This window comes from Parasteatoda tepidariorum, chromosome 10 (genome assembly GCF_982258835.1).
Source record: "Parasteatoda tepidariorum strain Cologne lab strain chromosome 10, Ptep-v5.0, whole genome shotgun sequence".
Classification (NCBI taxonomy): Eukaryota; Metazoa; Arthropoda; class Arachnida; order Araneae; family Theridiidae; genus Parasteatoda; species Parasteatoda tepidariorum.
Window position 1 is genome coordinate 25,549,873 of NC_141764.1, and position 18,695 is coordinate 25,568,567.

Below are 18,695 nucleotides of genomic sequence, written 5' to 3' on the forward strand. Positions count from 1 at the left end.
AACCATTTTCTTTTTCTCTTTGTGATAAATAATTGTATTAAATTGAAGAAAAAGAAATTGTTTGTAAACTAGTATTGTTATAGTAAATTTTTTAAAGTGAATTTTATGTTAAAAAATCGTGAGATTTATTAAATAAATTACTTATTTTTGGAACTTTTAACATCAGAATAAATGTTGATTTGCAAAAATAAGTTAAATATTAGAAATTCTTATCTTTGAATACTTTTGGCATACTTGGGGGGGGGGGAGGGGAGTTATTATGATTCCGAATTAACAATTACAAAATTGTAAATTGTCGAAGTATTTTATCCAATTTGTTGATTCAGAAATTTTCTCATGATTAAGAATATTATTTATATTCTATATGTATATATATATATAGGAATATGTATATGTATATATATATAGGAATATGTATATGTATATATATATTGGAATATGTATATGTATATATATATAGGAATATGTATATGTATATATATATAGGAATATGTATATGTATATATATATAGGAATATGTATATGTATATATATATATAGGAATATGTATATGTATATATATATATATATATATATTTATATATATATGTATATATATATATATAGGAATGAATTAGAGGTCATACTCATATTTGTTTACTATTTTTTGAACATAAAATTTGTTTAAAATATAGAGAAAAATGGAAAATAATACATATTAATGAAAAGAGAAGAGAAATTATTAAAATAAAATTTAAAAAATATATAAAAACCAGAAAAATGAAATATTGAAAAGATATCTCGTCATCAGCTCACAGGATTATATCCGCAAAACGGAGTGCTTTTTAATATTGTATTAATGTAGCCAAGGCAAAAATATCAGTACAATAGTGTGAGACGCACTAAAAAAATTGAAATGAAAATAGAACACATTAAGTAAATATACGAAACAAAACAAATTTATTTTTTATGGTGTATTCTCCGTTAGTGAAATTTTGTAGGAGTGAATTAGAGGTCATACACTTATTTGTTTACTATTTTTTTAAGATAAAAAATCTTGTATCATGGTGGTTAATTGCTTTTAATTTTCAATTTAATGATCCCAAAATTTTAAAAATGCGGAACTAAAGAGCATTCAAAAATCACTATTTTTTAAACTTGTGTTGCTTTCAAAATTAGTGAAACACTTTAATTAAAATAAAGTTTTTATTAAAAAATACTAAACCAACTTGCAACATATTAAATCTCCAGATTGGTCTAAGTAGTAAGAAATTATTCCATTTGAGAATTCAATAGGTAATGATATTTTGAAACAACTAAAATTAAATTACTGAAAAAATAACTTTTAATTTAATGCATACTTTTATTAATACAATAACTCTATTAAATTGTAGTTTTTGCTGTAGTTTAATTTGTAATTTGGAAAACATATTTTAGAGTTTAAAACATTACTGCCCTAAGTATAGTTTTCTTTCCAAAACTGAAATGAAAAAAACAAAAAAACAAAAACAAATGCTATATTGGAAAATCTTAGGTGCTGTGGACCTTTGTTTGAAAGTCTTTCAAAATCACTGAAACTGTCATGGCATGCTTGCTTGTGGCCAAGTTAGGTATTTAAAGATCATAAAGGAAAGGAAGATTTATGCTTTCTTTAAATTGCTTTTCATTTACCAGATATCTTTCTTCCATTTTATTTTATATTTATTTTAATTGCAAAACAGACCAAATAAGGAAAGTAAAAATTTTGCATCAAATAAACTAGATGGATGGTTTGATTTCAAAGCTTTTTCACCATTATTCTATTCACAAACTAATGAATTTTAAATTAATGGATTTTTTTCTGTAGATCAATCAACAACTATGCTGAAATGTATGGAAAGGGAGATGATAGTTTCCAATCTTCAGCCGCATTTAAATCTGTAGGAAATTTTGTGTACATTTTCATCTGCTCATTTTTAATTGGTTCTGGCACTGGATGTCTCACCGCTGCTATATCCTTTATTTAATTTCAGTTCAATTGTAAAACTTATTGCCATTTCGGAATTTAAGTATAATTATGGATGTGATTTTAAGGCAAAATCCTTCTTCAAAAAATATTGCATGATATGGAGAAAAAAAATTATGCAATATTTATTATATTTTAATACAATACAACTCTGCTTATTTCACCTCACGTAATTCAAAATCCTGGATGATTTGAACTGATATTTAACCTTATATCTTAATGCTAAGTAATTGAACCTAAATCAGTGGTACTCTGTAGTTAATCGTTCAACTCATAGACAATGAATTAAAAATATGCTTATTTTTATATTTTCATTTAGTGTCAAACATATTAGTGTAGCTTAAGGCAATGGTTCTCAATTTTTTTGGTTATAGGTCCCTAAATGATTTATTTATTTTTCATGAAACCATGAGTCAATAAATAATTTTCTTTAGCAATAGTGAATATTCTAACAGAAGAAAAATAACTAATTATTTGGAAAATATTTAGTGTGATTGTGTGTAATTTAGCATTTTAATTAGGTTTTGCGTCAGGTATTTACAGGTCTGAAGCGACTTCTAGTATTGTCCTGAATTTGTTTTTGGAGTATGCACATGTTGAAAATATGCTGAATTACGGTTTTTTTAAAAATAAAATTAGAATTTTTTTTTATTCTTGAAATTCGTTATTTTATTTTGAATTGAAAAATTAAATGAGAAATGCAGGGGGCAATTTTTAATAAATGCATATCCTTTTCATAATTTATTCAATTTAATGTTTGTCCTTTTTTAAATTTTTCTGGTTTCAATAATTATTATTGGTTAAAAAGGTCTTAACTCTCGATACCTTTGACTTTATCCGATAATATTTTTTTTTATTCTTGAAATTGATTATTTTATTTTGAATTGAAAGTTCAAAGAGAAATACTGAAGTAATTTTTAATAAATGTATACCCTTTTCATGATTTTTGCAATGAAATGTTTATTCTTTTTTAATTTTCAAAAATTTTTTTTCATTGGCATTTGACTGAAATAATTTCACAAAAATATTAAATTAATTATGGATTATTGGTTGTATATAAATGTTATTTCAGTAAAAGTCGTAAACTCTCTGACTTCTACACAATTCTATGGTTACCACTGGCTAATGGGAAATTCTCTAGTTATAAATTTTGATGATTATTAAAATTTAATGTTTTGTAATCTTGTATGTTAAAGTAATATGGTATTTTAACTTTTCAAGAGTTGTGAACCTATGTGATGAATATTTTGTTGAGTTTTAATTTACAACTGTAAATTTGAACTCTTTTATGAATTATCTATTAATATGCTGAAAATTTTGATAATTTTTTTAAAGTTAAAATTGCCTGTCTTGGATAAAACCTTTTATCTTGTTTGAGTTTAGATGCATAGATGTAGTTATTTTTGTCTCGACTTCGATCGTTTTTTCTTCCTTTGTTTGCCATTAAACTCTACTATAAAAATAATCCATGTATTTAATTTTGTGATATGATATTCTGTCTTACTTCTAATTTAAGAATTAAACATTTTTAATTTCTTAAATTGTTTTATGCACAATTGATTACAATGTTTTCCTTAATGCTGCTTACTTGACAAAATTTACTCGCATTTGTGACTTTCCTTTGCTGGAATCCAGTTTGTTTGTTTTAATGTCCTACAGTACATTTCTTATGGCAGAAGCTGCTGATTTAACAGGTAACTTTGATTTGCAATAATTAAATTCACTTAAATACTCCTTTTGCTTTATAGTTAAAAGGAAAGAAAGTTATGTTTTAAATGATATCTCAATGATGAAAAATTTAGAAAAAAGAAAAGGCTACATTTAATTAAAGGATCAATTTCACTTCAACCGTGAAGCAAAAGAAGTTTTTATTTTCAAATGTACCTAGCATTTTTTCTTTAAGTAATAATTTAATTTACATAATTACTTCACTTAGATTACTTATCTAGATTTAATTTTGTATCTTTCTGTAAATAGATAGACTTCCCATTTTAATTAATTTTTTAACCATTTTATTTTGAAAATAACATGCACATGTGTAGGAAATAAATTTTCATCTAAAAAAAAAAATTCTGAAATGTGACAATTCTTCAATTAATCAACAACTTTTGGAGAATTGTATCAAGGAATTTCTCAAAAAGTATTTCATAAGATTCTTTTAGTATATAATGTTGTATAAAAACATTTATGTACAGTGCACTAAAAAAAAAAAAAAAACCACCCTGAATAACTTATGATCTAGTAATCAAATCTTCATGTACTATAATTCAATCTTAATGGTTACAAGTATCTTAATGGCTGCTTTTAAAATGCAATTTGAAAAATATGGTCTGAATAGTTTGGTTAGGAGAGCGGTTAAAACTTAGGACCCCTTAATTTTAATTTTACTTTACCATATCTATAGTTTATTTTACTATAGCTCTTGAACTTTTTTAAGCAAGTTAAAGTAGTTTTTCACTCAATTATAAAATTTGTTTATCCAAAGTTAATTCCATCCTAAAAAATAGCAATATGTAATGAAAAATTTTATTATTTTATTTAGTAATAGGCAAAAAAATTTTGAATTACAGTACCGCTCAAAAGTATCAGTACACCTAGAAACTTATAAAAAAATGGCAAAATTCAAAGTGTCATAACTTCTTTAAAAATGATCAAAAATGCTTCTGCTTTAGCTCATTTTGAAGCTTAAAATCTCTACTTTTATGAACTCTAATTGTTTTTAATTAATATATTTTGCAACTATGTACAATTACACTCTAAACAATCATAGAAAATTGTGTTAATTTTTTGTGAAGTTTGACGCGATGTACGGGCACAAAGGGGTTAGATATTGTTAATTTTTATTATACCATTGAAAAACTTGGACTTTTAGCTTTCATTTAAAGGAAAAAAATTCCAAAAAAACATGTTTTTTGATGAAGTTATTGTCAAATAAAAAAAAAAGTTTTTTTTTCAGAATTTAATGATTTTTCAGCAATTATAATGAATTCCGCACAGGAACTATTTAGGCTCGTCCTCCTAACTTCGGTCTTCGATCCATTAACCAGCATAAATCATATGTGGAAAGTCCTTCAAGAGCAGTGGCGAAAAATAGACAATATAACATTAAAAAAGCTGATTGATCGGATGCCTCGAGTGTGTGCTGCAGTTATAATAGCGCGGGGAGGATATTTTGAAGAAAGCAAAATATGATGTAAAATATTTTTTCACTATTACATTTTTGTTTTCAAATTTTTTCTGAGAAAAATACGAAAAAATAAATTTCAAAATATTAAATTGTAAACGTTGATTCTTATTTCATTATTATATTTTCCAAAAAAAAAATTAAAATTGTTATAATAAATTATGAAATAATATTATCGAGAAATATTAAATTTTAATTTATTTTAATTAAAAAAATTTCATATCATATTATAATTACACTAAAATTCATTATAATTGCTGAAAAATCATTAAATTCTGAAAAAAAACCTTTTTTTTTATTTGACAATAACTTCGTCAAAAACATGTTATTTTGGAATTTTTTTTCTTTAAATGAAAGCTAAAAGTCCAAATTTTTTAATGGTATAATAAAAATTAACAATATCTAACCCCTTTGTGCCCGCACATCGCGTCAAACTTCACAAAAAATTAATACAATTTTCTATGATTGTTTAGAGTGTAATTGAACATAGTTTCAAAATGTATTAATTAAAAACAATTAAAGTACATAAAAGTAGAGATTTTAAGCTTCAAAATGAGCTAAAGCAGAAGCATTTTTGATCATTTTTAAAGAAGTTATGAAACTTTGAATTTTGCCATTTTTTTTATAAGTTTCTGGTGTACTGATACTTTTGAGCGGTACTGTATAAGCTGTGCAAATTTTTACAACATGTAAAAGAATGTTATTTCAAGTGGTAAAATAAAAAATTTGAACAAAATAAGGCGTGTGATTCCTGAGAAATCGAATTTTAATTAAATCATATATTTAAAATTTGATTTGAGAAAGTATCTCTTTGTGCCTGATTTCATAATTTAAAATGTTGTCTGAACTAATATTTGTGGTTATCCACTCAAATGATTAAGATTGAGGCCAAGTACGGAAAAATCCGATTATTAGATCTAAAGTTATTTGTGGTGTTTTTTCGCAATGTACACCGATACAGAAAATTTTCTTACTGTGTAAATCCAATTAATTAAAAAATCAACTTAAATTTTTCAAAATGGGAAAAAATACCAAATAATTTGTCCATAAAAAGTGTACCTCTTTATCTATTAAGTATCCTTAGATTGTTAAAAGATGTATAGACTTTCTTTATTCAGTTTATTCATTATTTTTGTTTCAGGCATTGTGGCTGTTCTCTTTTGTGGTATTTGTCAAGCTCACTACACATACAATAATTTAACTGTAGAATCTAGATCAAGAACTAAACAAGTTTGTAGTATTTTCTTTAATCTAGATTTCATTCTATTGCACAGTATTCATTTTATGTATGCATAATTAAAAATTTTTACTAGTTCTAACATTTTCGTATGATAGAAATTTTAACATGACAAATAAATAATTTATTATTATTATAGAGTTTTGTACTACATTTACCAACTAAGTTTTAAATTTGGCCTTTTGTAAAACGCTGAAAACTGACTAGAAAGTGTAAAACAGTTCATTATTTCACATTACTTGGACATTCTTTAGCACGGTATCCATTCTCAAGTAGTAGCTAGACTAAAATTTTTGCTTTCTTCTATTTACCCAAAAATATAAATAATTTTCATTGGAGACCAAAGCTATTAAAGAATGTAGACTTCGGAAACCCAAAACACATGTATTACTAAAAAACACTATTAGTTTTTTTAAAAAAATTCAATGATTCCAATGTTATCCATATATCTTTGAAAATAAAATCATTTAAATGCAAAGATGTCTGAAAATTCAGACATCAAAAATTTTGCCATATTTTTAACACTTCTTACTCGTATGCTGCTGCTTTTTGGCTCTGAAATACCATAAGTCAAATTTAGGCCTAGCATCAGGGCCTCAGTCTCTAAAGAGTTTCTGGAAGGTGTCTTCGGTCTATTGTGACAGCTAAAACCGCACAGGAAGCCGAAATCATTGGTTGATAGAATAGCTCAAAAGTGTTACAATCTGGTGCATATTCGGTTATCTCGCTGAACATTTTTCACTGTTAAACTTCTCCAACATCCAAATCAGTGTTGGTGAAATGAGCGTGAACAAGAATTTTGCATACTCTGCCAACACAATGTTTCTTAAAGACTTTTGGGTTCAAATACATGGAGCGTTTCTTTATCTATTCCATCCCAAATGCAAGAATTTTATTCAAGCATCCAATAAAATGGAAGATCCACCCCTTAAATGCAGATATGTTAACACATCTGTGGACATAGATAGTATTTTTCTGAGATGCACATCTTTGCGTATTGAATAACTTGTCTTGAAGCTTTTTATGCCTGAAAGATGCATAAAGCCACGAACTCTGCCTTCCATCTTCTATCCAGTGCATTCTCTTTGGCAACATTTCAACTAGGGTCAATTAAATTGGTATCTCTCATTGGTCACCGAATTTCACCATGTTGTTCTCAGCCTACCTCCAGGCGACCAGATCAATGTGATTCTCTTAAGCACGTTTTCTTAATGTGTGATCAATCCATGTCTCTTTTTTACATTGATTGTTTATGGCTTGGCACTGGATTTATTGCATGCATAGATATTGCTTCTTTTGTTCAGCAAGTAGATTTTCAATATTTCTTTAAAATATTTTGTTTAAAATGCATCAATTTTGTTTTCCTGCTGCTTTATTAACTTAAAAGTTTTGGTGGCTGAACAGATTTCACAGTTGCATTGCATATTTGTATTTTTAATTTCATATTCCAATATTGAAATTTCAATACTACCTTGAAAAGCATTCTAAAAGTGTTCAGTACCTTTTTAACCCTGTTCTTAATGTCCTCGTCAATATCAACTTAAGTAATATATAATTTACCTAGCCCTTCAAAGACAGTGTTATTGCTCCCTATTTTTAATATCCGTTCAACTGAAAACTCATAATCCTAAGAAAAATATGGTAGCTTGATTTGCGACACTGCATATAAGTCAAAACATACCGATCAGCCCTAAATATTCGGTTGCCAATGATGAGTAGAAATTTCGAACTTTGTTCTATAACATATTGAATGATAAAACGACAACATGTAAAATACATAGACATTCTTTAAGATCCTTAAGCACTCTATTAAAAACCAGCCGTCCATATAATGCCAGTAAAATACATTATTAGTCTCCTTAATAGTAATTTTTAAGCATTTTTTTTTAAAAATTACGTCAGTATTTTTCAGGAATGAATGTCATTTAAATAATTACCCCATCAAGACCTTTTTTTTATACTTTGCATAAAAACATTTTTTATTCAACTGTTTAGACATTATCTACAACCACTATGTTTAGATAGTCTATGGAGTACTAGCATTTCAAAAAATTGCCAGTAATATTTATACTATATTAATTTAAAAATTTTGCTAACTATTTCATTTTAATATCATGTCTGAAAAGTGTGGCATAATTTATTTTTAAGTTATTTTTTAAACCTATATGTGTAAAATACTGTTTTCTCATAAAAATTTTATTTTTTAGCTTTTTGAACTTCTGAGTTTTGTAGCAGAGAATTTTATATTTGGCTACATTGGAGTGTCTATGTTTACCTACCAAAAGCATTATTGGCATTGGGGATTCATCATTACAGCTTTTGTATCCTTTTTTAGTTGTTTGATTTCCGAATCATTTTATTTTTCATTCATTCATACTAATAGAATAGAGAAGATTTAATTTTGTTTAGCCTTTTGATTATTAAAGCAATCAATAATTTTATTTGTCATTTTATACTTTTCCTTTAACATCAAAAATACCAGTTCTCAAGCTACTGTCCCTATCTTAAGTAGTTCTTAGATCATTTTAAAAAATTAAATTATTAGATTATTATTATACATTATTATAGGTCAATCTATTTTTAAATGAAAGAAAAATTAACCTTATTTTATTCTGGTGCATTAAATCTGATGAAATGTTGAGATACTTTTAAAAAAGGAAAAATTCATTCCTTGTCCTTTTTGCCATTGCAAAAATTTAAATGCGACTGATTTTCTACGCCAGAGAGACTACAAGTGAAATTGCATGTAGCACATTAAATGCATTGAAATAATTTTTTGAATGAGTTTATTGGCAGTTGTTTTAATTTTGAATTTTAAAATTAAATGATTATGGTGAATTTAGCAATTATCACTGATTCATTTAAATTCTAAGTGACTAAAATGTGAATTTTACTTAAAAATTTGTTGTTTTTAAAATTTATGGGTTTTTTTCTATGGAAGTTTTTCAAGTAAAAAATTTATTTTTCCCAAGAGTTTTAAAAATATAGGTTACTTTGTGTTTAAAAAATATTTTGTTTTAGTGCCATGATAAATTGATGTGTTAACTTGTTAGCATTAAACTTTTCTGAGTGGTTAAGATACCTTCGTTTAATAATTATTTATATTTTATTCAGCTTTAGGTGAGCTAAAAACCAAGGCATTTTATTCTTATAATCAGACCATAGAAAGTACCTGTTTAATTTTTGAAAAAATTTGCAATATTGTAGCATAATGATAATTTTGCTAAAATGAACTCTTGTTTATTTTATTTTAATAATATAACAGTGTATTATTGTTTTTTTAAAAATCTATTTAACCTTAATAAGTGTTATAGATTGCAATTGCAGTTGGAAGAGCTTTAAATATTTATCCTCTTTCTTTCCTTCTTAATTTGGGACGACACAATAAAATCCCTTTGAGTTTTCAACATGTTCTCTTCTTCTCTGGTATATTCGCTTTTTGCACAACTTATTTATGTATAAATTCTCTTGTTTATAACAGATTTTTTAATGTATATTTGATTTTTGCACCGCTTGATATTGTTTGAATTCTCTTATTTTAAACTAGTTTTTATTGTATTGTAATTAATGTACATTGCTCATACACAAGAAAAATAGAGAAAATGCGCATAATAACTTTTAATCTAGGGATCAGGTTCTGATGTTCTAAATATCCTAAAATAATACTAAATGTGCAAATTATATTTTTAGCTAATTAATTTGTGCAAATGATTCGATATTACTTTCTCTGAATAAACTTCCGTCTCTTTTGATTGCATCAGAATTTTGGCTCTTAAAATATAATCGCAATCTAGATAATTGGCTGGAAAATTATCCAAAATTTGGAGCTATTAATATAAATTTTGCTTTTTGCTATAATAATCTGTGAACTTATTTAAGCTAATAAAATAATCTTAAAAATTCTTTATTCAAAAACAACATGGTTTTTAATAATTTTTGCTTTTTAACTTAATAATGGTAAAAAAAAATTACATTTTAAGGTACACAAATGTTTATCTCATTTTTGACTATGTGATTTCAAACAACAAAATAGAAAATTCTAGCAAAATCTGCCAGATAATTTCTGATTGATAAAATTTAAAAGAAAAAGAAATTAACATTTCTATTTAATAAGTATTTTAGCTATTTCATTCAAATTTTGGATTTTATCATTCAAAATTGTATAGTTTAAATTTTTATTCCTTACCATTCAAAGTATTTTGTAACATCATTATTAAATTAAATAATGATGTTTAATTTTGCATAAGAATTTTGATTTAAAAAATTTTCAACCATATTTAATAAAAAATAAGTTATAAAATTCCTTTTGCCGTGGAACTATCTTTATTAGGTGATTTAAGTTTTATAATTCGATCCAAAATGTTTTACATTTGTGCTAATATATATATTTTTTAAAGATATTGTTGAAATTATAAAACTTAAAATACGACTCTAAGGCTTTTAAATTATGGTGTATTTACTGTAAACTATAGTGTTTTATTTTCTATGAATTTTCGTTAGGTTTCTAGCTCTAAAATTCAAATTGTATACTGTGTTTATTCTGAGGGCAACATATTTTTGTATTTGATCACCTAGTCTAAATAATATTTAACTCTAATTCATTCGACCATCTTATTGAGGCTTTTTGAACCTTGAAATTAGATCATTAAAATTGCAACATTAGATCAAGAGTTATATAAAATTCTGCATTATTTTATTTTTTCGTTGAATTCACCATTGTGTATTGCTTATTTTTGTTACAAATAAGGGTACTTTTTTGTATGAAAATTAGTTTATTATGTCAGAGATACCAGTATTTCTCTGTTCAACAGTTAGTGTTTTATTAAATAATGTTGTTAAAAAATTTTAAACAAATTTCCGACATTTTGCTTGTTATTCATCATTAAAAAATATTAATTTTTAAATTGAATTTTATCTTTCTAATTGTAGGTTTAAGAGGAGCAATGGCCTTTGCTCTGGCCATTCGTAATACAATGTCAGAATCGAGACATCTGATGCTAACTGCTACATCAATTATAGCTATTGTTACTGTTATATTTTGTGGTGGATTAGCCACACAACTATTAGCCTGGTTGGGTATCCCGTAAGTGAACTCCTCCTATTCTGTCATGCATATTGTTATCTATCCATTTTTGTAGTTATCCTGTTTATCTATCTAGAATCTAAGCATTTCCACAGTAGCACATTGTGGGCCAAGGAGACATGGAGAGTAAGGTTCCACAATTTTCTGACAACTTGATGTTCACTGTCTACCTATATTGCAAAATTTTTTTTCTCTGTAGTTAGATTTGAAATTTAACTCTAGGATAATTTTCCAGAGTGCGTAGCGTTTTTAAAAAGTGCATATTTTTGATTTTTTTTTTTAAAGCCCTTAAAGGTACTTTTTTTATTGGGTGTTTTTAAAAAGTGCTTAATTTTCCCTTTTTGAAAATTGACCATGTCAATTTTCACCACGTATTATTCAAAAGCACATTTCACATTGTTCTATTTGTTTTCAAAATTCATTCAAACACAATGCATTTTGGCGTACCATTGTTTCGAAGGGCAGGAAAGCGCCAATCATTTTACATGTTTGATGAAATATATGTGGGTCTGCATGTGCGTATACTGAGCTGGATTCACTGAGAATTATTCTAGCACTATCATGTGTAACTCTGCTGCATTTTGCAAGAGATTCTCAATTTCAGACTTCATTTTCCACCCTCTGAAATCAAGCCGAAAAATCTCCATATTTTTATGGTGGCTAATGTAATCAAGAAAAGAGTTCTTTGCCAGAAACTAGTTATTTTATCATCATCCTGTAAAGTCTTTGAAAATTAGTATATGATTAGTTATGTACCGTTACCCCTTTGGCTGTGATCTCAAAATTTAAATTTAGTAACGGTTACCCAGGTTATTTAGTAGACAAATATCTAATGAATTACAGAAAACTTTTAACATTTAAAACTCATTTTTATTGCACCTCTAAATCTTCAAAAACATAATTTCACACATCTCCAAATGCCAACATGGGAATAAACATTTATACATTAATTAAAACAAAAATGCAACCTTAAAACACTCAAGCATAACCTTCAACTTCTACAGTTCAAAAAAAAGACATTTATAAAATAAAAACTTCATTTAACATTTCTAAAAACCCAGACTTGGTTTATGATATCTATAAATTACACTTAAATGCTGATTGTTCTCCTACACAAAAAAAAAACACAACATAACAGTTCAGAATATTCGGTAAATGATTCCTCTAAAATGTTAACGAAATAAAATTTAAAGTTTTATAAGTACCCTACGGAATTTACTGCTTTCACTCTGGAATCGCCCACCGGAAAGGTAGATGAACTCATGGACAAACTCCTCGGCTAGGATCTCGAAATTTCTCCAGCTATTCTAATTTCAAGCGACTTAGGCATGTAGAAGGGGGACACCGGACGTCCAGCATAGATTCCTTCGGACTTGGCCCATCGTCTCAAAGATATCGGCTTTTGGCTAATCCCGGTAGTCCTTCCCGCTAGAGACTTCAGTTTAGCTTTCCCTAAGGTTACGATCCACCATCTCCGAGATACTGTCACGAACCACTCCTTCAGCGGACAAACTCCGTATCCCCAGGATACTGCTCTGATTAACTGCTTCCTACTGGTACTGCAACTGCTACTAGCCACATTCATCGCTTCTCTTTTATCCTCCCGTCAACAAGGCGAAAGAATCCAGACTGACCTGTTTACCACGTCCAGAGTCATCCCGCATCCGGCGGACGTCAGAACCAAAAAAAAAGATCCCTGAGAAAAACCGTCATGAATCCACTAATACCCTATACAAGTTATAATACCATCTTCAATAAATATTAATAAATTTAGTTACATAGATTTTACCCAAAAAAATCCCTTTTTAAAAGACTAATTCAAAATTTCTAAAGAAAATATCATTAAGATTGAATTTAAACTTTACCGTAGTGGTGCCATCTACAGACAAATAATCTATCTTTAAAAGTATTACAAAAAAAAACTTATAATAAATTTCAATTTATTACAATACCATCGCCTCACCGAAAAAAAAATTAAAATACTTTTAATTTTTTGAAACACTATAGCACTATGTTAAAATGACCTGGAACACTATCAAGAAATCAAGAAAACTAAATTATTGGTTTCACATAAAAAATTCCGTTTTTTCCTTTTCTCTAAGCTGTTCATAAATAATTCCTACTTAAAGTTCAAAATCTCTAAAAGCACCACGCGGCTTTAAACCTACTTTTAGATCTTTATCACTAAAATCAAATCTGACCCTAACAATGTGCACCTTGCAAGGAAACAGAAAAGAGGAATCAAATATGCGCCAAAATAGTTTAAACTACACTTAACTTTAAAAAACATTATAACTCAGATTTACACTTAGCAATACCTTTTCCAGCGGCCCATAGGGGGTCAGGAAAAGATTGTACAGCAACGTTATCAATCTTCAGCTTTCAAATTTTAAACATCTAAAGATTCATAATCTGCATTTTCAAAATAACATTAAAAAAAATGGGACAAACCCAGTTTTGACTGATTACATACATCATTACAATTGCCGGTGGAGACCTACACTTCACACTTATGTACATAAAAGGACCGTGGTCCACCTGAAAACAAAAAACAGTCTCCACCGACCTACTACATTCCGGCTTATGTAACCAAAATATGCACCGCCAGATATAAACTCCTCCTCCATATTTGGAGAACATTTGACATTCCACCCCAAAACATTTATAACCCAATTTAAAACAAGAAAAATTTAGTTGCACCCCCCTCTTACAAATTCTAATTTCTTATGACCCGTCCATTTACTCGTTGTCTTAAGTTATAACGAGGTTGCGGAAAAGGCACGAATTTACCTGTCTCATACAGTAGATTTTCTGGAGCAGGTGTTTCTACTCTTTCCCTATCTATACTGCCACTGATTTGGTCACCGAACCCACTATCTCTGGATCGCAAAATTTCCAATCTTTGCTCCGCCTTTGCCACATTCTCCACATGAACAACCCTAGTATAGCCGAAATTTTTTGTATGTTGGATTTTCAAAGTGACCGGAGATAAGACTTCAACCACCCTGAAAGGGCCCTCATTAAATTTAGCAAATTTCTTGCACTGGTTTTTCTTTAACACAGGATTGAACCAGTATACCTCATCCCCTGCTTGGAAACTATATTGTTTGATGTTTTGGTCTCTACGAGCTTTTCTATTTTCCGCAGAATATTCTAGATGTTCCCTCGCTAATGCCTAAGTACTATGCAATTTACCAAGTAAATCTTTGGCACAGTCCTCAGCACTCGCGTAAGAGAAAGGTTCATGGTTCCTACGAAATTCCAGCTGTAAAGTTAATTCCCTACCATATGTTAACAGTGCCGGAGTACTTGCAACGCCAAAAGAGAAAAATGGCCAGGTATAAACACACCCGTTTGACCATCCTGTGGCGAAGGCTTATCTTTAAGACACATATTCGATTATAACTCAAATATCACAAATACACTATTAATTGAATATACCCGAACTTGTTTACGTCTATTTCAAAAACTGGGAATACATGAATACACTCAAATATGATACAACTTTAAAACACATAAAAAGTCAAATGTTAGCATCTGGAAATGCAAAATATTGCAGCACCAATTTAGGCCCTCTCTATTAAATTTGCCTATCCTGGTCACGGCACCAATTTGTACCGTTACCCCTTTGGCTGTGATCTCAAAATTTAAATTTAGTAACGGTTACCCAGGTTATTTAGTAGACAAATATCTAATGAATTACAGAAAACTTTTAACATTTAAAACTCATTTTTATTGCACCTCTAAATCTTCAAAAACATAATTTCACACATCTCCAAATGCCAACATGGGAATAAACATTTATACATTAATTAAAACAAAAATGCAACCTTAAAACACTCAAGCATAACCTTCAACTTCTACAGTTCAAAAAAAAGACATTTATAAAATAAAAACTTCATTTAACATTTCTAAAAACCCAGACTTGGTTTATGATATCTATAAATTACACTTAAATGCTGATTGTTCTCCTACACAAAAAAAAAACACAACATAACAGTTCAGAATATTCGGTAAATGATTCCTCTAAAATGTTAACGAAATAAAATTTAAAGTTTTATAAGTACCCTACGGAATTTACTGCTTTCACTCTGGAATCGCCCACCGGAAAGGTAGATGAACTCATGGACAAACTCCTCGGCTAGGATCTCGAAATTTCTCCAGCTATTCTAATTTCAAGCGACTTAGGCATGTAGAAGGGGGACACCGGACGTCCAGCATAGATTCCTTCGGACTTGGCCCATCGTCTCAAAGATATCGGCTTTTGGCTAATCCCGGTAGTCCTTCCCGCTAGAGACTTCAGTTTAGCTTTCCCTAAGGTTACGATCCACCATCTCCGAGATACTGTCACGAACCACTCCTTCAGCGGACAAACTCCGTATCCCCAGGATACTGCTCTGATTAACTGCTTCCTACTGGTACTGCAACTGCTACTAGCCACATTCATCGCTTCTCTTTTATCCTCCCGTCAACAAGGCGAAAGAATCCAGACTGACCTGTTTACCACGTCCAGAGTCATCCCGCATCCGGCGGACGTCAGAACCAAAAAAAAAGATCCCTGAGAAAAACCGTCATGAATCCACTAATACCCTATACAAGTTATAATACCATCTTCAATAAATATTAATAAATTTAGTTACATAGATTTTACCCAAAAAAATCCCTTTTTAAAAGACTAATTCAAAATTTCTAAAGAAAATATCATTAAGATTGAATTTAAACTTTACCGTAGTGGTGCCATCTACAGACAAATAATCTATCTTTAAAAGTATTACAAAAAAAAACTTATAATAAATTTCAATTTATTACAGTTAGTAGATAACTTAATGATTTTCAATGTGTAACAAAAAGTGTAATAATATTTGTTTTATATCAAAAGATGATGCATATGAACTAGACAGTAATAACTCATTATTAATGTGAAACATCAACAACAAAAAATTATGTCTATGTATATTTCTTTCTTCTCATTACTTTACAAATTTTTTATTAATTCAAATTGCATTAAATTTCAAGGTATTGAAAGGAGACCTTTATTTCTGCAAAATATTGCTGAAGCAATTAGATTTCAAATTCAGTCATTCATAACCTGTTAGTTCAGCTTGTATTCATAACTTAATATTTTGTTGTTTCCATTTATGAATTCTATAGTATTCACATTGTGGTAAATAGTCCTGTGAATTTCTTAAATTATTTCTGCCCGACTTCCATATAAACATAGGTGCAATTTCATCTAAACAGCTGTTTTTTTTCTTTTCTTTTTTTCCAGAGATTTAAGCATTCTTTGCACTCTTTTTCCCCCCCATAAGCTTTGAATTTTCAATGGTTAGCTCATAAATTATATTTAGCTAATATGGTTTTTAAGCTATAATATTTAGTTGATAGTTTAAATTAAATTAAAAGAGGATGCATTGAATTCATTTCTATGGAAACACTTGTAATTTTTCTGTATGGGCAACTTTAATAAAAAAAAAATTGGCTTAGTAAAATTTAAAATATAGATTCATTTCTCAGTAAAAATTTTCAATAAAATAACTATATGATAAAAAGTGGATCAAATCAAAAACGTTAAAAAAATTTAAAGCATTTTTTTTTAATAAACTTTTGTTGAAGAGTTTTTATATGGGGTGGGGTGGGGGGTTAGAACTTTTGGACAGGCAAAGTAGGCAGTTAGCTAAAAAAATATCAGGAATTTATTATCCAGAAAATGATACACTTATATAGTTTTTAAAAAAAATCAGTTTTTTTTTTTAATATTTAATATCAATTTTAATTTACGGCTTTGTACATTATCCAACAAATTCAACCTAATTTTGCTTAGGGGATGGTCATTATACAACTTAAAATTAGTAATAAAAATACCTTTTGGTCAAATACCCTATTTTTTTTTAAAGGTTTGTACTTAAGTTCTTTTATTTTCATCTTAAAATTATCTTGAAATTTGTTGAAGTAGTTCTTTAAACATTAAGTTTCAACTGCTACTTAACTAAATATAAAGGTTGTCTTGTTTCAAAGCTTTGTAAGTTTTAAAGACCAAAGTTTTAGAGTTTTCTAGAAATTTAATTATTTATTTTAAATTAACAATTTAATCATGAAGTTATTTACTGAAATATTTTTTTTATATTATACATTTATTTGGCTTCATTAATGCCTAACATAATTTATATTTTCTGTACTTATTAAGGGTTGGTGTGGAAGAAGATCATGAAATGCTTCAATTTGGAAGTCTGAGAACAGTAAGTATATTTGTATGTACACATCTAGGGGTGGTTTAATGGTATCCATCCAACCTAAATTTTATTAGTATTTAATTACCATTATTTGCAAAATATTTTTATAATTTATGAGTGAAATTGAAATAACAATAGTTATTGATCATATAAAACACTAGATATATCAGTATAGCAAGAAATGGTAAAACTCAAAATATGTGAAACTTTTCGTTGGGGTTAATTAATAGCTAGCAGTTTCTCGCATATAAATATTAAAGTTCAATTCTAAAGATTTAAATTTTTAAGTGATTAATACAGTGGGTGATCGGTTAACGAACAGATCGGTTAACGAACAAATCGGATAACGAACACTTTCACGAAAGATTTTAGTGTTCGGTTAACGAACACATATTCGGATAACGAACACTTTCAAGAAAGATTTTTTCTGTTCGGACATCGAACACATATTCGGATAATGAACAAAACGAATTCTAACGAACACTTCTCGGCCTGAAAAAAAAGTACTATTAAACGTTTGTTATCATTTCGCATACAAAATAAGATATTTAAAGCATGCTTAGTAATGATAATTACTAAAGGAAACTTGAATTAACAATGAATTTAAATTTAAAGGTCATTCAATAATTATTATTATAAAGCTTAAAACACTTCTCGTTTACCACTCTGAGAATCCCAGAGCATTCAAAAAAAAATTCCATAATTAATAACAAACTGCCAGTAATGTGGAGATCGAATCAGAGGGCATGGGTCACACAGTATCTTTTCAAAGAATGGCTATTTGAAGTTTGTCCGAGCATCAAGGACTACCTTGATACCAATGACTTGCCGTTGAAAGCACTGCTTTTATTGGACCAGGACATCCAAAGGATCTTGAAGATAATTTGTTGACTGACTTTCCCTGGCTGACAGTTCAGTTTTCAAATCCGAATACGACTTCGCTGATTCAGCCGATGGATTAGGAAGTTATTGCGGCT

General features: G+C 28.5%; 1 protein-coding gene across 3 annotated transcripts in view; it reads left to right on the top strand.

The window, feature by feature from the left end:
* Positions 1-18,695, top strand: part of Nhe3 (Na[+]/H[+] hydrogen exchanger 3) — a 58,750-nt gene that overhangs the window by 12,798 nt on the left and 27,257 nt on the right. For all 3 annotated transcript variants that reach the window (XM_043046637.3, XM_071184396.2, XM_087153708.1), the window contains exons 7-13: positions 1,826-1,970; positions 3,573-3,678; positions 6,310-6,398; positions 8,613-8,726; positions 9,720-9,831; positions 11,335-11,488; positions 17,673-17,724. In XM_043046637.3, coding sequence (XP_042902571.1) covers positions 1,826-1,970; positions 3,573-3,678; positions 6,310-6,398; positions 8,613-8,726; positions 9,720-9,831; positions 11,335-11,488; positions 17,673-17,724 — 772 coding nt within the window. The remainder of the gene's footprint in view (positions 1-1,825; positions 1,971-3,572; positions 3,679-6,309; positions 6,399-8,612; positions 8,727-9,719; positions 9,832-11,334; positions 11,489-17,672; positions 17,725-18,695) is intronic.